This window comes from Microcaecilia unicolor, chromosome 2 (assembly GCF_901765095.1).
Source record: "Microcaecilia unicolor chromosome 2, aMicUni1.1, whole genome shotgun sequence".
NCBI lineage: Eukaryota > Metazoa > Chordata > Amphibia > Gymnophiona > Siphonopidae > Microcaecilia > Microcaecilia unicolor.
Window position 1 is genome coordinate 318,244,703 of NC_044032.1, and position 22,522 is coordinate 318,267,224.

At 49.1% G+C, this 22,522-nt stretch overlaps 1 protein-coding gene across 1 annotated transcript in view; it reads right to left on the reverse strand.

Annotated features, from left to right (window-relative positions):
- ABCA1 (ATP binding cassette subfamily A member 1) overlaps positions 1 to 22,522 on the reverse strand; it is a 706,841-nt gene that overhangs the window by 546,355 nt on the left and 137,964 nt on the right. Inside the window, 1 exon segment of the mRNA XM_030194329.1 lies at positions 1,803 to 1,892. Coding sequence (XP_030050189.1) covers positions 1,803 to 1,892 — 90 coding nt within the window.

The following is a 22,522-nucleotide window of genomic DNA, read 5'->3' on the forward strand; positions in this document are numbered from 1 at the left end:
TTGCTGGCGTCGGGTCTTCCCTCGCTGTGTCCCACCCTCTTCTGAGGTAACTTCCTATTTCCTCGAGGGCGGGACACAGAGAGGGAAGGCCCGACGCCAGCGAGGCGATCTTCTCCTTTCACAGCACACGCAGGGCAGACGCGAGACGCTGCCTGCGTCGCTGCATGGATTTTTAAAAAAAAGGCAGGGTGGTGGCAGGAGAAGAGGGCTCTTTCGGCCCTCGATGGAGGGGGGAGAGGACCGGGTCGGGGGGGGGGGGCTCAGAGAGAGGGAGCTCAGAGGGGAGAAGGGGATTGGGGAGGGTGGGGGGTGCTCAGAGGGGAGAAGGGGATTGGGGAGGAGAGAAGGGGATTGGGGAGGGTGGGGGAGCTCAGATAGGTGCTCAGAGGGGAGAAGGGGATTGGGGAGGGGAGAAGAGGATTGGGGAGGAGTGGGCGAGCTCAGAGGGGTGCTCAGAGGGGAGAAGGGGACTGGGGAGGGGTCTGAAGCTGGAACTGGGGGCAGGAGGGAAAATGGGTCCATGCCTGGGGCAGGTGGGAGAATGGGTCTGGGGCTGAAAAGGGGGGATGCAAAGCATGTGGTGGATGAAGGGGGCTGGAACTGGGGGCTGAAAAGGAGATAAGTTGGGATAAGGGGGCTAGTACTGGAACTGGGGGCTGAAAAGGGGTAGGGGCTGAAACTGTGGGGACTGGGACTTTAAAGGGGACAGGGAGAACTGGCTGGGGCTGAAGCTCGGGACTGGTGAGTGAAAAGGGCTGGGGTTGAAACTAGGGGCTGAAAAGGAGACAGGGAGAAGTGGCTGGGGGCTGAAGCTCGGGACTGATGGGAGAAAAGGGCTGGGGACTGGTAGGATAGTGGGGCTGAAAAGGGGGCAGGTGGGAGATGTGGGCTGGGCTGGAACTAGGGGCAGGTGGAGAGAGGGGATAGACCCTGGATGGAAGGGGGGAGCTTGAGGGAGGGCAGACCCTGGATGGATGGGAGAGGGAGGGCAGACGGATTGAAGGGGCAGAGAGGTAAGGGCAGATGGTGGGTAGAAGGGGGAGAGAGAAAGAGGGAAGACTGGGGCAAATGGTGGATGGAAGGGGCAGAGATAGAGGGCAGATGTGGATGGAAGAGAGAGGGCAGATGTTGATGGAGGGAGGGAGAGAGATGGCAGACTGGGGCAGATGGTGGATGGAAGGGGCAGAAATAGAGGGCAGATGTGGATGGAAGGAAGAGAGAGGGAGGGCAGAGAGTGGACAGAAGGGCAGAGAGAGGGCAGAGAGTGCTACAGCGCTGCGTATGCCTTGTAGCGCTATAGAAATGCTAAATAGTAGTAGTAGTAGTAATTTTCTGTAAGCTCTGCATCGTACTTCCCAGACATCTAGGACTGGCTCAAGTTCCTGCCTTTTCTTCTTCAACTCATTTCCAACAAAGCAGTTTGGGGTCCACAGTATCAATGGAAAAAAGTATTTCTGGCAGTGTGTTAATATGAGGGGAAGTAAATGAGCTACCTTAAAAGGAAACTACGATCCTGTGTGTACTTTTAACAAAAAGAACATCTTTGTGACATAGCCAAGTACCAGGAACCAACGCCCTTCACCGTACACATATAACATTGACTAAATGGCAAGAGCATATCTGCCCCAAAAAAATCTCCTGCCATGCTACTTTTATAGACCTGGGCAAGTAAAATTTATACCATTTATTAATTTGCTCTGTAAACCATCTAAATTCTGTATTTTGAATTAAATTAAATAACAACATTAACCTGCAGTGAAATAAGTAGGAAGATCCTGTCCATGGAAAAAAGAGCTGCCTACCTCTTTAGTGAGTTTTTCAAGACTCGTGAACAATGTCTCAGTAGCCTCTTTCAACTCCTGGACTGGAAAAGATTTGGCAAATAATCCTTTCTGTAATTAAACACACAGAACAACATCATTTATTTGAATAATCAGAACCTGTGTAAACACATATTTAGGACATTTTAAATGACACTGGATCTATTTCAAAACAAAAATACATAAAGGTAAGGAACAAAATTACTATTAAAAATACTTTATGCTTAAAAAAGACAAAACAACTTACAAAAATAATATAAAATAATTTCTTATACAACAACTTACAAACACTAAGGGGTCCTTTCACCAAGCTGCAATAAAAGGACTCCTGCGGTGGCATCGGCACATGGATTTGCCATGCACCAAGGCCTCCTTTTACCGTAGCGCAGGGGCGTATCTGCGTGGGGCCACAGGGACCTGGGCCCCCGCAGATTTCGCCCTGGACCCCCCTACCGCCGCCAACCCTCCCCCGCCGATGCTGTTGCTTACCTTTGCTGGCGGGGGACCCCAACCCCTGCCAGCCGAGGTCCGCTTCCTCCTGCCACTGCCGGCTGCCTTTAAAAGAATTCCTTCAGCTGGCGGGGGACCCCCCAACCCCCGCCAGCCAAGCCGAGGTCCCCCCCAACCCCCGCCAGCCAAGCCGAGGTCCTTTAATTTCTTCCACTGCAGTCTGCAAAGCTGGCGCCAAAAGTTTCTTCTGAGTCTGACGTCGCTGCACGTTGTACGTGCAGGACGTCAGACTCAGGAGAAACTTTCGGCGCCAGCTTTGCAGACTGCCTTGGAAGAAATGAAAGGACCTCGGCTTGGCTGGCGGGGGTTGGGGGTCCCCCGCCAGCTGAAGGAATTCTTTTAAAGGCAGCCGGCAGCGGCAGGAGGAAGCGGACCTCGGCTGGCGGGGGTTGGGGTCCCCCGCCAGCAAAGGTAGGCGACAGCAACGGCGGGGGGAGGTTGGCAATGGCAGCGGCTGGGGGGAGGGGGATCGGCAATGGCGGCAGCGGCGGCGGGGGGGGCTATAATGTGCCCCCTCACTCTGGCCCTGGCCCCCCCTACCGCCGCAGTTCAGATACACCCCTGCCGTAGTGGGTAAAAGGAGTTTTTCTTTTAACAGAAACGGCATTGCGCTAAGTTAGGCACTTGTCACACAGCCATTTCCTGGGGCAGCCCTTACAAACTCCTATTTTGGGCTCCTGTGCTAACCTAGCGGTAACTGGGCAGCACATGGCACTGCCCAATTATCGCCAGGAACGCTCCCGGCGCTAAAAAAAAATAAATTTTGAGAGCCGGAAATGGCATGTGGCACACACTGAAACTACCGCCAGACTCCTACTGTAGCCTGGCGGGAGGGCCTATTTGCTGTGCACCTTTGCCATGGTAGGTTGTCCTCAATGACACTTTTACCACACTTTCTATATCCAACTGTTTTAACTTCTGAATGGATTCTATGGTTCATTGCTAGACCAGTCCACCAGAGAATCCATGTTGCAGTGAAACAATATACATGCCCTGAGTATGGTAAAGGCTTTAGGCAGAAGACAGACCTCACAGTACACAAGAAGATCCACAATAGAGTGAAACCATTTACATGTTCTGAGTGTGGTAAAAGCTTTGGTTGGAAAGAAAGCCTCACACGCCATCAGACAATCCACACAGGGATGAAACCATTTACATGCACTGAGGAGATAAAAGTTTCAGTTGCAATGTTATAAGAAATAGATAACTTGGCATCAGGTAGAATAATGGAAAAGTGACATCCCAGGAAAGCAATAGGGCACCCTAGGGAGTACTGCAGTGGACTTCGTAAAATGCTCCCAGGTGCACATCTGACCTTGCCTGCTAAGCCCCCCAAAACCCACTACCGCCAACTATACACCACTACCATAGCCCTTACTGGAAACCCACTACCCCCAACTGTATACCACTACCGTAGCCCTTACGGGTGAAGGGGGCACCTAGGTGTGGGTACAGTGGGTTTCTGGTGAGTTTTGGAGGGCTCACAGTTTCCTCCACAAGTGTAAAAGGACTGATTCTACAGCAGTTTGAACTTTGTTATCCTCTATGAATGCTTTCCTGTGACTGATACGTTTCTTATGATCTGTATCCTAATGGCTTGATTTTGTGCGTTTTGCATTTGGATGGTTTTTGTTCGAAAATGGACTGAAAAACAAAACGTCCAAATCACTAAACGTTTTTCAAAACAGTATTTTCGAAAGGAAAAGATAGACTTTTTCTTGTTGTTGAAAATAACCTTCTTTCCTGTTCAGAATTTGGACGTAAAAATGTCCAAATTCAGATTTAGACATCATATCGAAAATGCCCCTCTATGTTCCTTTGTAGAACAGGCTCCTACCGCACACCCTCAGGGCCACGCCGGGACAGACTGAAGCTCCATCGAGCCCTGTTTCCAACTGGCCAATCCAGAAGTACCTGGCAAGATCCCAGCAAAGTAAAACAGATTTTATACAGCTTATCCTAGAAATAAGCAGTGGATTTTCCCAAGTCCATCTCAATAATGGCAAATGAACTTTTCTTTTAGGAAATTATACAAACCTTTTTTAAACCCTGCTAAGCTAACTGCTTTTACCACATTCTCTGGCAACAAATTCCAGAGTTTGATTACACGTTTTAAAAACTTTGTACTCCACTTACAGTTAAAAAAAATAGTCATACAACCATAACCCTCTTTAAATCTATCTGCTTACATACTGTTCACAGGTTAAAATCCTTTACAAAGTAAGAAATGCTTGCACAAACATATGTGTCTTGAACAACTTCCTAAATCGTGCATAATTACAGAATTGACCCCATGAAAAGCAATTCTAAAAGTGGTGCTGGCACATACGTGCCCCTTGTGCTTGTAGGTATACAGAATACTGGCATTTCAATGTGTAAGAGTACATTTTACTGCAAAAGTGGTTTAAGCACTATTCTGTAAGGGTAAGCGTAAGTGGCAGGGGCGAAGACATGGGTGGAGAATGGGTAGGGCTCCCTCTTATGCATGTAACTTACAGTGTACTGTATATTATGTGCATTTCTTTTGCGTTTAGATTGCTGCAATTATGTCAGCTCTACAGCTGGTGTAATTGCGGGCATGCAAACATAAGGTGTGTTGATACTGGGTGTCCAGATAAATGTGGAATCAAGGTACCTAAATGGAGGCACTCACTTAAATCAGCAATGATGTTCTCAAACTGTATTTGTAAAGCTAACTTTGATAAAACAGAAAACACCTAAACAAGACCAGCAGAAAAAAATTTATGGATATAATGAAACCGTGGTCCTTTTACAAAGGCGCGTTAGCGTTTTTAGCATGTGCATTAAATATGTGTGCACTAAATGTTAGAGATGCCCATATATTCGTATGGTCGACTCTAGCATTTTACATGCACTAAAAATGCTAGCGCACATTTGTAAAAGGACCCCACAGTTTGTACAGAGAGATTATCCTTCTACTACTATTAAGAAAGCTTACAGCATTTTTTTTTCTGGGATTTGCTTTGGACATCTAGAGTTAGGGGCAGTGGCATAGCCAGACTGCCAATTTTGGGTGGGCCTGAACCCAAAGTGGGTGGGCACAAAATTCCCCCACCCCCAGCAAAATTTATTCACACTCAGATGCATTTGTCACACAGGGTAAAGTTCTGCTTTTCAGTGCGTCCAATTTCAGACAATTTATTTAATAACCTAACACCCTTTTCAATGAGCTTTCAGAGGCCAAAACCTCCTGCCTCAGGTCAGTATAATGCTGTTACGGTATCCTCTCCTGACCTAAGGAAGGAAGTATTGGTCTCTGAAACTTTATTAACACCATATTACTTTATCCTAAATTAAAAATAAAATTATTTTCTTTACCTTTGTTGTATGGCCATTTACTTTTTCTCATTGTGTTGCTCCCAGTCTCTAGATTCTGCTTTCCTTCGTTTTCGCTTAACTCTTCTGCCAGAGTTTCCTGGCCATTTGTCATTTTTCTCTACTTTTTCTTTGCTTTCTTCAATATTTTTCTGCCTCTCTCTGTGTCCAGATTTAATTCATTCTTACTATCCATTCTTTAATTTCCTTCATCTACTTATGGCTTTTCATCTTTTTCTCACCCTTGTTCTCCCCATGCCCCTTCCTCTTATTCTCCAATCTTTCACTACTCCCCCTTTCCATGCAGCAGCTCTCCTCTTTCTCTCCCCATCCTTCCAGTCTCTCCCCTCTGTCTCCCCATCCTTCCAATAGTCTCCCCTCTTTCTTTCTGCATCCTTCCATCGTGTCACCTCTTTCTCCCTTCCCTTCCTTTCCCTACCCTTCCATCCAGCGTCTTCCCTCTTTCTCTCCCCATCCTTCCACCCATCTACCCTCTCTCCTGATCCTTCCATCTAATGTCTCTCTCCCTCCTTCTAACCAGTATCTATCTCTCTACCCTTTTCTGTTCAGTGTCCCTTCTCTCTCCACATCCTTCCAGTCTCTCCCCTTTTTCTCTGCATCCTTTCATCCATCCCCCCTCTTTCTCTGCCATCCTCCCATCTGTTTTCCCTCTTTCTCTCCGCATCCTTCCATTTTCCCTCTTTTTCTGCCATCCTCCCATCTGTTTTCCCTCTTTCTCTCCCCATCCTTCCGTTTTCCCTCTTTCTCTGCCATCCTCCCATCTCTTTTCCCTCTTTCTCTCCCCATCCTTCCGTTTTCCCTCTTTCTCTGCCATCTTCCCATCTGTTTTCCCTCTTTCTCTCCCCAATCTTCCGTTTTCCCTCTTTCTCTGCCATCCTCCCATCTGTTTTCCCTCTTTCTCTCCCCATCCTTCAATTTTCCCATCTGTTTCCCTCTTTCTCTCCCCATCCTTCCATTTTCCCTCTTTCTCCCCATCCTGCCATCCATTTTCCCTCTCCCGATTCAGGCCCACCAGCCCCAGCTCCCATTGCTGCTTTTCCTGATGAGCAGCAGGGCCGGCGCTACAAAAAGAAGAAGCGCTCAGCTGACTGAGCTGAGCGCCAACGCTAAGACTCAACGAGAAAAAATGTTTTTAAAAAAACGCGGCACCGCAGGCAGCCTCGAAGCATTGGCTGCTGGCTCTGCAGGCTCCGCCCGTCTCTTACGTCACTGCCCCTGCTTCGCTCCTGGATTGGCAACTGTTAGAGATACAGGATGTCAGTCCTGATGGAAAGGAGAATTTGGAACAAGAAATCATGATAGAGACTCAAAGGAGGTGATTCAGATGTAACCTTAGAAATCTGGAATTCTTCACCTGTGGAACTGAAGTGTTTGTCATTATATAATGATTTTAGGTGTGCCCTTAAAAACATGGCTGTTAAAATATCCTTCATTCATGTTATTATATGATGATTGCATTTGATATGTATTTTGGAATCCACCTTGAGCTTTACGGTAAAGCAGAATATAGCCATTCCTATTAAATGAAACTGTTTTATGGTAAGAATAGTAGATCCTTATCTGCGAACTAGTAAAAAAGGCCCGTTTCTGGAACGAATGAAACGGGCGCTAGCAAGGTTTTTCTTGGGAGTGTGTATGTTTGAGAGAGAGAGCCTGAGTGAATGTGCGGGTATGTGACAGAGTGAGACTGTCTGTGTGACAGTGTGTGTGTGAGAATGAGAGTGTGTGACAGGGCCCCCTCCCCTGTTCCTAATGCCCCTCACCCCGTTCCCTCCCCTCCTTTTCCTCCTCCTTCCCACACTTTGGGTTCCTTAAGGCTTTCAATAACATGGGCAGGCAGCACGCACTCTCGCCCCCCTCCCTCATCATTATCCCGTCGCCCCACAGACGATGCATGAGATAGGTTTTATCTTTGGGAAAATTTGGCCACAGCTTTATTGCAAACACATTAACAACAACACCTCTAGGAAGCACCCGAGCCTTAGGTATGATGCTGTAGATGCTCCGGCCCTCCGCCATGCTCTCCAGCTAGAGGGCCCATGTCTCCATTCAGCATTGCGGCCAGCCATGTCTCCGCCTCCAGCGTGGCCGCACCTTCATCAGATTTTGGCACGTTGCTCCAGACCAGTGTTCCACCTGCCATGTAAACCAGCGAGGTGAATAGTCTGCCAGCGGTGAGTGCCCCAGTCTCTTGCTAGAAGGTCCGATCTTCCTTCTGTCCGTTGTTCATGCACCTCCCAGTATTCCCAGGCTCGGGTGCCTCCGCCACAACCCGGGGGCCTGACAACATGGCCTCCGGGTCCCCCCTTTTACCCTTTAACAATACCTCTCTAGTGCCTCCTGAAAGTCATTGATCAGAAGGTAATCGGCAGCCTCTGAGAGATGCACTCCATCCGGTAAGAAGTACCCGGGGATGAGGGGTGAAGCCCAATGATGCCATATCTTTGCACCGCCGAGTTGCTCCACCCACATGCCAACCTGGCGATTGACTTTGGTGACACCTCTGGCCCATAGCCTGGAAGCACACCCACTCCAACGTGGGATGATGTCCGACCAGAGGATGAGGGTCCCGTACATTGCAATAGAGATTTCGTGTAGATCTCGCTTAATTGTGGCAATCAAGCGGCGGCATGGGGTGTGCCCAATGTCGTTGCCCCCCAGGTGAATGAGCAAGGTGTCCGGTGGTGGAGCATTATTCAGCAAACAGAGGACAGAGGGGAGAAGCTGCTGCCATCGCATGCCGGGAATTCCTATCCATGTCAGTGTAACCCCTTTCTTATCCAGCCCCAGGTGCCGGCCTGGCTTCCCATCATTCATGCGCTTGGCAGCGTTGGCGATATAGGAGTGTCCGATGATCCACACCACCCCTTGGTGCGGATGGAGACCTGCAAGAGGAAGGAGAATGGTTAACTGGGCTGTGCATGTCGTGGGGGAGGAGGTGGTCTGATATAGGTGCGGAATGCTGCTGACTTCCAGCGGCCCAGCTGCTTGATTGTCTGTGCGGAGAGACCGTACCGGAAGGCCGCAGTTGCCGCCCCTATCCGGAACGAGTGCGTCCCGTAATTGTCAGGGTCCTGTCCTGCTTCAAGGAGAGCTTGCCGGAAGACGGCCGTGAACTGGAATCTTGTGAGGGGGCTGGCGTCCTGATGCATCAAGAGGGGTGTGCCTGCTGATGGTCTGGCCGATAGGTAAGCAACAAGATTGGCTAGTGGGCAGGTCGGCAGATCCGGGACACCATTGAGTGTGATGGTGTGTCCCCTGCCCATCTGGTCCGTTTTGGACCTGGCGACCCGCAGGGAGACCGAACCTTGTGCAATGGAAACATCAGCCATCTGCAGGCCCCCAGTCGGCGTAGCCTTGGATTGTACCGTCAACTCGCTTAGACGCAGTGCAGCGAAGAACGCTAGAGAGAAGGCCGCCCTGAATAACGCAGTCTCATATGCATTCTTGCACACCCGTTCCAGCGCCAACCACAGGTGATGCAGTAGTTCGCACGTGACAGGCCTTCTGGTGTCTGGACGCCTCGGAGCAAACCGAGCCCATCCCTTCAAGAGCGTCCGGATCAGGAAGCTGGCCCGAGGGTTGCCCCAACCGCGCAGCTTGGAGTAGAAGGCGAAGCCGGTGATGTTCGAGGCGACCGCTGTCCTGGAGGAACCCGCTTCGAATGCCACCGTGATGTACCGGGCCATGAGTTGATCTGGGACTGGTCCTCCTGTCCATCCCTGGCCCTGCAGGTGCTCACAGACTTGGTGAAAAGCTCGCCAGTATGCGTACAGAGTAGTCTTGGCTAACGAGCTGGTGATGAGTAGGTGCATGGAGTTGTTGCTAGCTGCCATAGTTGCTCTGGTACTGGAGTGGGCTGCTTGCTTGCTGATGGTGCCAACTGCTGGAAGAGAGAAAAATGAAAGCGTGAAAGAGCATCAGTTATTCTGTTATCAACACCGGGTACGTGCTTTGCTCGCGCTGTCAGGTTAAGCTGCAAGCAACGTAGCACGAAGTGGCGGAGGAGCGCCACTTTGTTTATGATTTCCACTACAGCTGCATTGTCTGACCAAAGGATAACACATTTATTAGCCAGGGCAGGGCCCCAGACGTTGACCGCTGCAACAATGGGGAATAGCTCAAGGAAGGTGATGTTCTTGGTGAGGCCACTGTGTGTCCACTGCAACGGCCAAGGGGCAGCGAACCAGTCTCCGTTGAAGTAAGCCCCGCACCCCACAGTCCCGGCGGCATCTGTATAGAGGTTAAGGTCTATGCTGGAAGTTGGGGCTGATTGGATTAGGGCTCTCCCGTTGAAGTCTTGTAGAAAGCGCATCCAGACGATGAGGTCCTGCTTCATGGGAAGGGTTATGTGCAGATGATGGTGCTTGCGTGAAATGCCTGCAGTGGCTGCCGCAAGTCTGCGGACAAATACCCTGCCCATTGGGAGAACCCTACAGGCAAAGTTGAGGGAGCCAATGAGGGATTGCATCTGGTAAAGGGTGATCTTGGTTGAATGTAGGGTAGCAAGGATTTTTTGTGCTAACCCCTGCAGCTTGTCCTCCGGGAGTCTGGTAGTACGAGTTACCGAATCAATCTCTATTCCCAAGAAGGTGATGACCGTGCATGGCCCTGTGGTTTTGCTATCGGCTATGGGCACTCCGAATTCTCGGGCAACGGTGTAGAAGACCTCCATGAGGTCTCTGCAGGTGCTGGAGTCGCGGGGCCCGACGAAGAAGAAGTCATCCAGGTAATGGACGATTGTGCTCACGGTCGCCCGTTGGGACACCACCCAATGCAGGAAGGTGCTGAAGGCTTCGAAGAGATTGCAGGAAACTGCGCATCCCATGGGCATGCATCTGTCGAAGTAAAACTGGTTCTCATGCGCGAATCCTAACAGCGGGAAACAATCCGGGTGGACCGGCAGGAGGCGGAAAGCAGATTCGATATCGACCTTTGCCATGAGCGCCTTCGGGCCCGCCTCCCGCACTAAGTCCAACGCCGCATCGAAAGACATGTACTGGACAGATGTCACTCCCTCAGGTATGGAGTCGTTCACTGATTGCCCAGGGGGGTGTGACAGGTTGTGGATGAGGCGATATTTGCCCTGCTCCTTCTTGGGGACGGCCGTGAGGGGAGAGACAAACATTCTTGGGAAAGGGGGGTGCCAAAATGGGCCCGCCACCCGGCCTGCAGATCGCTCGCCCGCTAGTTTGTCTGAAATGATGCAAGCAAGGCGGGGCCTGGGACGCTCTGGTGGTGCCGAGGGGCAGAATGGTATGTCGCCCCGGAACGGTATAGGGAACCCGTCATGGAAGCCACGCAAAAGTAATGCTGCGGCCTGCCGATTGGGGTACCTCTCCAACCAGGGCATCATGTCATTCAGCCTGATGGGGGTGGGGGCCCTGGTGAATAGCTCAAGGTTTGTGCTGGCCTCCTTGCCTTTGCACCGGTTTTCTTGGGCAAACGGCAAGGGGGTGCGGAGCTCCGCATGTGGCACACAGGTGCTTGAATTTGCAGTCGTGGATGTTGCAGGTGCCTTTGTTGTACTTCCAACAGACCTCTCGAGAGAGCGTGGTAGGCCTCCCGTGCCTGTTCCCTGCCCCGGGTGCTTTGTGCTGGGGGGCACGCCTATGTGCATTGTGTGGTCGCATGAGGACATTTGGCAGCCACAGGCCGCCGTCGTCTGTATCCCAAGCCATCCTAGGGTTTGCCTCCATCTTGTCCCTAAAGTGCTCGTCATACGCTAACCAGGCATAACCCTCGTGTTCACGGTAGATGGTTAAAACTGTTTCTAGGTAACAGAGCATGGGATCCATTTGGTCACGCTGCTTCCTGTACACGATGCTCATCATGCGCGCATAGGATATTACCCAGCACGCAAGGTTCCGTGGGAGCTCTCTGGCGTGGTCTGGTAACAGGTCTCCCTTTTTTGCTCGTTTCTTCGCATGTCGCCTGCGTCTGCCCTCTGCCAGCTTGAAAATGTCAAAATACCTCCGGCGCATGACCTTTTTTCGGAGGGACTTGGGGACTCTCTGCCATAGCCGCTCTGTGGGGACACCGTGGGTGAAGGCAGGCGGAGGGGCCGTGTGTAGTGCGTTGGCGGCTCCGGTAGGGGAGACATAGGAAGAAGATGAAGAAGAAGACGAGGAAGAAGAGGAGGAGGAGTCAGAAGACGATGTGGAACTGGAGCGACCAGATCGCCTACGCTTCTTACCTTTCTTCCTCCGTTTGACCTCCCGGTGCTTCCGTGCTGCTGGGTAGAGGCTGTTGTCTCGGTCAGATAAGGCGTGACCCCTGGGATTTGCTCCGGGGGCCACCTGGTGGCTGCTTGATGCCTTCGCTACTTCCTGTGTCGCCTCGCGGCTTGGTGTGCGCCGGGGGCCGTGTCGTACCACATGGGCATCGTCAGTCATGGGTCTGCAGTGGGGTGAAGCTGTCGGTCCATGTACCTGCTTGTCTCCCTCAGACTGGGTAGCTGTCGTTGGGAGTCCACGATGAGGTGTATGCCCGCAGGGGGCAAAGCAAGCAGGAGGTGATCTGCAATGGTCGTTCCTGTGCCAGGCTTGAAGCTCGTGCCTGTTGTGCGCTGGGTGGTATCCACAGTGGTGTCGGAGGCTACAGTATGACGGTGATCTACTCCGTCTACGACAGGAGCGGGATCGTTGGCTCCTGGGCCGTTCGGCTGGCCTGCGACTCCCTGTTGCGCTCCTGGATCTGCTGGATCTCACGACCTGAAGCAGGTGGGGGGTCTGAACTCGGGGATGCTGGTCGGTTCGCCGAGACCCATCTGAACTGCTGCTGGAGACGGACCATCTTCTGTGCCGTGTGTCCCCCGCCCGTCTGCTTGGAGATGTCAAGGCCGAATCCGTGTTGTCCATGCCGTGCAGGTCTGGTAGTTCTGGCGGGGACTGCTCCACAGGTTGTAGTGGTACAGCGGGCGGTCGACCGCGGGCCTCTGTAGCTGCAGGCGTGGATGCACGTGGCAGGGGCAGGTCAGCCGAATCAATATATCTCTCTGGGCGCCTCCTGCGTCGCGTTGATATGCGAGGAGATGTGGCTGCTGTCTCCAGCAGTCCCTCCTCTGCCCGACTTGGGGGTGGCTGAGTAGCTTGCACACGTCGAGGCATGGTGCAAATAAAAGTCTGATGCTCTACCGATGTGGGCTCCTCTAAAGCAAGTCCCACAGCAATGTGCAAAGCCTGCCAACTGCCCACTTGAACAAAACAAAGCAAACAAACAAAAAAAAGAAAAACGCGAGTCTAAGGTCTAGCACGGGCGCAGGGAGATGGACACTCAAAGAAAAACAAAGCTCTTACTTGCTGACCTGCCACGGGGCTCGGTTAAAACAAAAGTAAAGTTCTTTGCTTGCTGAGCAGCAGGGAAAAGAAAACGTTTTTTTTTTTTTTTCCTGCCGACCTGCCCTGGGGCTCAGCTGAAAACGAAAGTAAAATTCTTTACTTGCTGAGCTGCTGCGATCAATCGATCTGCTGGTCTCACTCCGGGTGCTTTCACTGCAGACTGCAAGGTCCTGACCGCACGTGGGGAGACAAAGAAAAAAGAAGCTGTGCGCCCGTGCACCAAACTCATGTACCGCCCGCTTCAAAAAGACCGCTCAGACCCGCTCGGCAGCCTTTTCTCCTGTGTCTGCAGCCCACCCGCTGTGACCCCGCCCCCTTCCGGCCCCTCCGCCAATGACGCAGCGGGTCACCCGCTACGTCACCTGGGATGGCAGGGAAGCCGGAAGCAGGGGGCAATTCGGACCAGGGAGCGAGCATGCGGCAGCCGCCATGTTATGTCCGGCTGCTCTGCATTCGCTTCGCTTGCCTCTTTAAGTCTCTGTACCCCTGTGGCCCTAACGCCCAGTATCCGGATACCCCACCACTTTCCTCCTCACCCCTCCACCAAGATGTAATGATTTCACGTCCTTCAATTTTTTTTAAAGTGTCCTATCTATCCTGTGTACAAATGCCCGGCATTCAGATTGTGTTCCTCTCGTAAATTTTCATTTCTTTCATTCATTCAGAACTTGCCCCCCCCCCCCCCCCCTTGAACACTTTTGGTTCCTTCAGTCTTTTAAAACTGTCCTATACCCTGTGTACTAATGGCCAGCATTGAGATTGTTTTCCTGTCCCAAATTTGCATGTCTTTCAGTCATTCACAACTCCCCACCCCCTTCTCCAGTTTAACACTTTCGTTTCCTTCAGTCTTTTAAAACTCTCCTATCTACCCTGTGTCCTAATGGCCAACATTCAGATTGTTTTCCTTTCCCAAATGTTCATGTCTTTCAGTCATCAGAACTCCCCCTCTCCCCCCATTTAACACTTTCGGTTCCTTCAGTCTTTTAAAACTCTCCTATCAACCCTGTGTCCTAATGGCCAGCATTCAGATTGTTTTCCTTTCCAAAATGTTCATGTCTTTCAGTCATCAGAACTCCCCCCTCCCCCCATTTAACACTTTCAGTTCCTTCAGTCTTTTAAAATCTCCTATCTACCCTGTGTCCTAATGGCCAGCATTCAGATTGTTTTCCTTTCCCAAATGTTCATGTCTTTCAGTCATCAGAACTCCCCCCCTCCCCCATTTAACACTTTAGGTTCCTTCAGTCTTTTAAAACTCTCCTATCAACCCTGTGTCCTAATGGCCAGCACTCAGATTGTTTTGCTTTGCCAAATTGTCTGTCACTGAGGTCAGTGCTTGCCTGCCTAGCAGACCACTTCCGGCAGGCACGGTCCCAAGCACATCCTGTTGGAGGTCAGAATTATTATATATATATATAGGACAACTGGAGTCTATGATACTACAAATGGAATCCAATTAGGCAGAGTGTATATCTCTATGCTACTTTAGAAGGTAAGGTAATTCTGAGGCAGTGGACAAAAGAAATTGTTAATTCTGTTTAAAGCTTGGTGTTTAAATTCTATTTCAACTTTTTAGTCCTGTAAAGTGAAGGAATGTCATCTGGTTTAGATTCTCAAATATCTAACTTTTGCTGGTCTAAAGGTTAGAAAGGTCAGTGAGAAATGAAACTCTGTCCCTTTTTGAGTGATGGATTGCTAATGCTACCACATATGGATACCATTATGAGCCAGGCATATTGCAGGCAGTTAAAAGGATTAGTTTTTAAAATGCTTAGAAGGAGATAGTGTAAGTGTAGATATTCCTGATGTTTAGATTTGTTTTATAGGGAATTTTGATTTCTGCTTATTGTAGAATATGTTTTATTCTGTGTAATTAATAAGTTTTGTTTCTATGTAGAATATCTGTTCAACTCAGTGTTACTTTACAAGTAAGACTGCAGTTGAAAAGGTCATCATCTGGTTTGAATTATCTACAGTCCTAGCGAGTTCTGTGAAGGAAGCTAATAGGTGAAAAAGGTCAGGACTAGTCAACTTTCTTCTCCTTGATTGATTAGCTAAGTATAGGACTGGCTCTGAAAGTAATAACAAATCATATATGTATGCCATTAAGTAAGACTGGCCCTTGACCCCTTAATGAATGCCAGAGTTCAGTTAGCAGTTAGTATGAAGTTGACTAGGAATATGAGAATAATAAATGTCAGATTGGCCCCTTAGCCCCTCAATGACCCTAAGTTATGAAGTTAGCTGAGAATTTAATAATAATAAAATGTTAAGAGATAGGAGCCCAATTGTCTAGTGTGAGAGGCCCCAGGTCATAGGTCAGTTTAGGATATGTCTGGAACCTATGTAACTGATATTTTGAACATATGTATAGAGATGATTGGTTCAGACAGGGTAATTAATCTATTCTTTACCATCTGGAAAGTAAGGGGGGCTAGGAGGGGGTTAGAACTGTATATAACTGGGAGCAGAAGCAGCTTACGTTAGAACAGACAGAGAAGAAGGAGCTGAGGAGAAGAAGAGAAGAGAGCTGAAGAGGACAGACAGAAGCCACAAGATCCAGAGAGCTGAGAAAGAGAAGAAGAGACTTAATGCTGATGTCCTACTTTGTTTGCTGGCAAATAAAGAAGATTTCTCCCTCATTCTGGTGTGTGCTGTTTGACTCCTGAAGTACCACAGATTCTGCTAACACTAGTGGTAATTCCTGCAACAATTCCTCCCATTCTTCCTCATTTCAATAAAAAGAATAATTTAAAAAATGCTTGTGTATGTTGTCTGTTGCAAGCACTTGCTATCTAGAGTCACTATAGTTGCTTCTTAGTCATGGTCACACTTTCAGACAGATAAAAATATACAGCCTTAAGACTGAGGCTTTGTAAACCACAGTCCTAAAGTGCTTATGCCTGCACTAACTGCCTAACATAAAATTTCCTCTGCAGCAGTCTCAGTATTTGATTATAGGTCTTTGGGCAGCACTACAAAGAACATAACTGAGTAACAAAACTGTATTATATATTACTAGTAAAAAAGGCCCGTTTCTGTTAGAAATGAAACGGGCGCTAGCAAGGTTTTCCTTGGAGTGTATGTTTCAGAAAGAGCGTGTGTGAGAGATGGAGCGTGTGTGTCAGAGAGAGAATGTGAGAGAGAGAGAGACAGAGTGTATGTGTTTGTGCGAGAGAGAGAGTGTGTGAGAGACAGTGTTTGTGTTTCTGTGTGACACTGTGTGAGAGAGAGGGACAAAGACAGTGAGTGTGTGAGTGAGAGTGTATGTGGCAGACAGAGAATGAGTGACTGCGTGTGTGGTGTGAGGAACCTCCTCACCCCCTCCCTCTCCCCTTGCAGCCAGGCATGTGCAGCGACCCTCCTCTCCCCATGTTTCCCCTGCAGCCACCCATGTCCAGCATCCCCCTGCAGCCACCCATGCCCATCAACCCTCCTCTCCCCCTGCTGCGTCCTTCCTGTCTCCCCTGCTCCCCCTGCAGCCACCCATGTGGTCTCAGCCCCCCCCTCAGCATCCCTCCTGTCCCCCTGCAGGCATGCATGTGTAGCGTCCCTCCTCTCTCCCCTGTCCCCCCTGCAGCCAGCCATGTCCAGCGACCCTTCTGTCCCCCTGCCCCCCCTGCAGCTACCCATGTCCAGCGACCCTCCTCTCCTGTGCAGCCACCCATGTCTGAGGACACTCCTCTCCTTTTCCCCTGTTCCTCCCCTGTGGCCAGCCATGTCCATCGACCCACCTGTCCCCCCTGATGACCACCAACCCTTCTGTCCCCCTGCCTGCCCTGCAGTGTCCGTCCTGTATCCCCTGTCCCCCTTGCAGGCACCCATGTGGTGTGTGGAGCCCCATCCCTATCTCCCTGTTCCCTGCACCCACCCATGTGCAGCGACCCGACCCGACCCTCCCCTCCCCCTGCTTCCTTCCAGCCACCCATGTCCAGCGAGACCCCCCCTTCCCCCCCCCAGCCGGCGCAGCACCCAAAGAAAGCCCCTTGTCCCCCCCTTCGCGCATCACCCGACCCCCCCCCCCCACCGTGGCACATCACCAAGCCCCTCACATCACCCGCAACTGCTAATACAAACTGTGTCCGGCGGCTGCTGCTTCTGCTATTCAGCAGCAGCAGCCCGTACATAAAGAAAACAAAAAAAAAAAATCCTCCTAAAACGCACCTCCGTTGAGAAGCATCTCACATTGGCAGAAGTCTCAGCATGCGCTCCTCCTCTCCCCTCTGACGTCTCGGCGTTTCTCCGGGGTCTTCCGGCAGGGGCACTGACGTTGAGGGGTGAGGAGGTGCGGCTGCAGAGACGTCAGCCAATGTGAGATGGTTCTCCACGGAGGTGCGTTTTAGGAGGTTGTTTTTTTGTTTGTTTTCTTTATGTACGGGCTGCTGCTGCTGAATAGAAGCAGCAGCAGCCACCGGACAGAGTTTGTATTAGCGGTCGCGGGTGGCGAGGCGGTCGATGTGGGGGGGGGAGGGGCTTGGTGAAGCGGCGGGGGAGGGGTTGGGTGATGCGGCGAGGAGGGAAGGGAGGTAGGGGCTTTCTGATGCCCCGTTGCACGGGTTATTGTGGCGATGCGGCGGGGGGGCACTTAGAGGTGCACCGTCGAGGCTGTTTGTGTGTGTGTGGTTGTGTGTGTGTGTGTGTTTATATGTGTTTGTGTGTGTGTGTATTTGTATGTGTGTGTGTGTGTTTGTGTCTGTGTGTGTTTGTGTGTGTGTGTGTGTGTTTGTTTGTGTGTGTGTGTGTGTTTGTTTGTGTGTTTGTGTTTCTGTGTGTGTGTTTGTGTGTGTGTTTGTGTTTCTGTGTGTGTGTGTTTGTGTTTGTGTGTTTTTTTGTGTGTGTGTGTTTGTGTGTGTTTGTGTGTATGTTTTGTGTGTGTGTGTTTGTGTGTATGTTTGTGTGTGTTTTGTGTGTGTGTTTGTTTGTTTGCATTTGTGTGTGTGTGTTTGTTTCTGTGTGTGTGTGTGTGTGTGTTTGTGTGTGTGTTTATGTGTGTGTGTGTGTGTTTGCATGTGTGTGTGTGTGTGTTTGCGTGTGTATGTGTGTTTGTGTGTGTGTGTGTTTCTGTGTGTGTGTGTGTTTGCATTTGTGTGTGTGTGTTTGCGTGTGTGTGTTTGTGTGTGTTTGCGTGTGTGTTTGCGTTTGTGTGTGTTTATGTGTGTGTTTGCATTTGTGTGTGTGTTTATGTGTGTGTGTGTGTGTGTGTATGTGTTTGTGTGTGTGTGTATGTGTTTGTGTGTGCGTTTGTGTTTGTGTGTGCGTTTGTGTGTGTGTTTGTTTGTGTGTGCGTTTGTGTTTGTGTGTGCGTTTGTGTGTGTGTTTGTGTGTGTTTATGTGTGTGTGTGTGTGTGTGTGTTTGTGTGTGTGTTTGTGTGTGTGGGGGGGGTTGCGGGTGGCTTTTGTGTGTTCTTTGAGCAGGGACTGTCTTTCTTCTATGTTTGTGCAGCGCTGCGTACGCCTTGTAGCGCTATAGAAATGCTAAATAGTAGTAGTTGTGTGTGTGTTTATGTGTGTGTCTGTGTGTTTGCGTGTATGTGTGTTTGTGTGTGTGTTTATGTGTGTGTTTGTGTGTGTGTGTGTTTGTGTGTGTGTGTGTGTGTGTGTGTGTTTGTGTGTGTGTGTTGTGTTTGTGTTTCTCTGTGTGTTTATGTGTGTGTGTTTGCGTTTGTGTGTGTTTATGTGTGTGTGTGTGTGTGTGTGTGTGTGTGTATGTGTGTGTTTGTTTGTGTGTGTGTGTGTGTTTATGTGTGTGTGTGTTTGTGTGTGTGTGGGGGGGGGTTGCGGGTGGCTTTTGTGGTCGTGTGGTTGGGGAGTTTGCCAGCAGTCTGTAGCGATTCCTAGGCAGGGGGAGGAGTACGGAAATATTCCCCCTGCCTGGGTCGTTGTTTGTTGGAGGGGGTTGCCAGTTGGTAGGGGTGCCTTTATGGATCCCTTTACTCTCTGTGTTCCACCCTCGAGGGCGGGGCAGAGAGACATGGTGAGTTGGATGGCTTCACCACCATGAACTTACGAACTGTTTAGGGATTTTGCAGATGGCTTCAGCAGGTTGTCCTCAGAATGTTGAGGTAGCGTTTTATGTACAGATGGGGCGTGGCTGAGGGCGGGTCTATGAGTGAGGGTGCCTGGTCCTAGCCTATGAAGACTACAGGATTTTTGTGCTTCTCTGCCTTGGAGTGAGCTTCTCTGCCTTGGAGTGAGCTTCAGAACGTTCAAGGTGGGATTTATTAATATAGATGATTTTTTTTAATGGAAAACCTACTTTCTGAGAAAATTCAAATGGAATTTATGTCTTATTCAGTATCTGAGTTCATAAAAAAATGTTATCCGTATCATTAGAGTGTGGAGAATTACAATAACTTTCTGGTCCCCTGGGTCTCCCTCTCAACTGTGCGTACCAGGAATCAAGGATCATCTTTGTAGAGCTGCACCTAAACCATGATGTGTCTTTGTCAAACATGTAGCTCAGGGTATAGTACTGCATGGTGAGGATACCAGGTTTAGATCTCCCATCCAACAAGGGAAACCACAAAGATGGTGAAAAAACCTCTGCTACTAATTTAATAGCCTCTGCTAACCATCAAGTGGTACTGAGGGTGTAGCCTTCCAGCCTTTGGACTAGTGAGGGTCCCTAGAGAAGTCTGGATATGGGAATCACCAGAGACTGCTAGGGAGGTACCATGGTGTCTGGGTCCTACAAGAAAAGGAGCTGGCAAAGTCAATATTCCAAATCTCAGGAGATAAACTGGAAGAGACAGCTAGAGAAACAGAGGAGGGCACAATTGAGAAACTCACCGGTAATAAACCAAAGGTGGGTATTTAAGATATATTTAAGAAAGGAAAAAACCCTGAAAGTTAGAGTCTGAAAAAGAGGTAGGGTGAAGGAAGAAAGAAAAGAACCCTGAAAGAGAGGTAAGGTTAGTGCTCCCAGTAGTTCCTGCACTAATGGGGTAACATGGTCGAAGCGGCTACTGCCTGTAAGAAGGCATATGGCTGCATTCTGTACTAGTTGAAGATGGTGGACGCCTTTTTTCCGAATGCCTTAAAATAGTCCAGACCTGAAAGCACGAGAGAGTGAAGACAACTACAGAGAGCTGAGGGAGAAAAAAGCCAACAAACAGAATAGAGCATTTTCTTTAAAGAAACTGTTTTGTATTACTTTAGAAATCTGAGGGTGGAATGATAGTGCCCCGTCCAGAATTAAACCAAGAACCCAAACTGACGTCATTAGCATTAGAGGATTTCCCACTATGCAGATCGGATAGATCGGGAAACAGGAACCCAAATAAGTGAAAACTGTGCCAGTATATTACTGATAGTTAATCCTACGTTTCTGGGAGTGACAAGAGGCTATCCGATCAAGTTTTGAGTTGAGCTAAAATAGAAGAAGTGTCAGAAGGGTCAATGTGTGCTAAAATCTGTATGTCATCTGCATAAGAAAACACAGTCAGGGGGGGTAGAAAAACATTAAAAGGAAGAGGGGCCAGGACTGAGCCATACAGAATTTCACATAGTATGGTATAGGAGAAAGAGTGAGAGCCAAGCCATTGGTTTCGGTTGTCCAAAAATGAGCCTAACCAATATAAGGCCTTATGACATATTCCTATTGCAGACAGGTGATCTAACAGGAGAGTATGGTCGACTAAGTCAAAGGCCATAGTAAGGTCCACAGAGATTAGTAGCATGGTCTTGTTCTGGTCAATGTGTAGGAGTTATGCATGTCACTAGGCCAAGGAGTGCAGTCTCTATACTCTGAGACTTCCTGAAGCCGGTTTGCTAGGGTTGGAACACAAGAAGGGGCATTTTCGATATGATCTCTAAGTCCGACTTCAGACGTTTTGCAAAAAACATCCAAAATCTGAATAAAAGAGAAGTTCATTTTCCAAATAGAAAAACGTCTATCTTTTGTTTTCGAAAATACTGTTTCTAACAAGATTTTGTGCTTTGGACGTTTTGTTTTTTGGTCCATTTAAAAAAAAAAAAACACCAGTCCAAGTGAAAAATGTAGAAAATCAAGCCATTGGGATGTAGGAGGGGCCAGCATTTTTAGTAGACTGGTCTCCCAGACATCCCAGGAGATAAATGGGGCACCCTAGTGGACTTCAAAAACATGCTCTCACCGTTGCTCCCTTATCTTGTCTACTGAGTCCCCCAAAACTCACCCAAAGCCCACCGCACACAGCTGAAAAACAATAGCCCTTATTGGTGAAGGGGGCACCTATATGTGGGTACAGAGGGGTTCTGGCAAGTTTTGGAGGGCTCACAGTTTCCACCACAAATGTGACAGGTAGAGGGAGATAGGGACCAGAGTCCCCCACACTATGGAGCACTGCACTGCACCGACTACAACACTACTCCAGGGGCCTGTATGCTACTCTAATAGACCTAGCTCTAACATAAGAACATATAAATACATAAGTATTGCCATACTGGGAAAGACCAAAGGTCCATCAAGCCCATCATCCTGTTTCCAACAGTGGCCAATCCAGCCAGGTCACAAATACCTGGCAAGATCCCAAAAAAGTACAAAACATTTTATACTGCTTATCCCAGAAATAGTGGATTTTCCCCAAGTCCATTTAATAATGGTCTATGGACTTTTAATTTAGGAAGCTGTCCAAACCTTTTTAAACCGCTTTTACCACATTTTCTGACAATGAATTCCAGAGTTTAATTACACGTTGAGTGAAGAAACATTTTCTCCAATTTATTTTAAATTTAATACATTGTAGCTTCATCGCATGCCCCCTAGTCCTAGTATTTTTGGAAAGTGAAAACAGGCGCTTCACATCTACCTGTTCAATTGCACTCATTATTTTATAGACCCCTCAGCTGCTTTTTCTCCAAGCTGTAGAGCCCTAGCCACTTTAGCCTTTCCTCATAGGGAAGTCGTCCCATCCCCTTTATCATTTTCGTCATTTATAAATATGATAAAAAGCAGCGATCCCAGCACAGACCCCTGGGGAACCCCACTAACTACCCATCTCCACTGAGAATACTGACCATTTAACCCTACTCTCTGTTTTCTATCTTTTAAACAGTTTTTAATCCACAATAGAACACTACCTCCTATCCCCCTCTGGAGTCTTTCATGAGGTACTTTGTCAAACGCCTTCTGAAAATCCAGATGCACAATATCAACCGGCTCACCTTTATCCGCATGTTTGTTCACCCCTTCAAAGAAATGTAGTAGATTGGTGAGGCAAGATTTCCCTTCACTAAATCCATGTTGACTTTCAGGCTTATTTTTGAAAGCGATCTTCCGACATAAATTGGGAGATGGCCGGCGATCTCACAAAAGTAGTGAAATCAGTATAATCGAAAGCTGCTTTTTTGACACCATCGCCGCTTTCCCGTCGCCACGCCAGTGAAAGTTCAAGGGGGCGTGTCGGCGGCGAAGCGAAGGCGGGACATGGGCGACATGGGCGTGGCTACCAGATGGCCGGCTTGTGCGGATAATGGAAAAAAAAAAGCGGCGATAATCAGTATTTCGACGCTTTTACT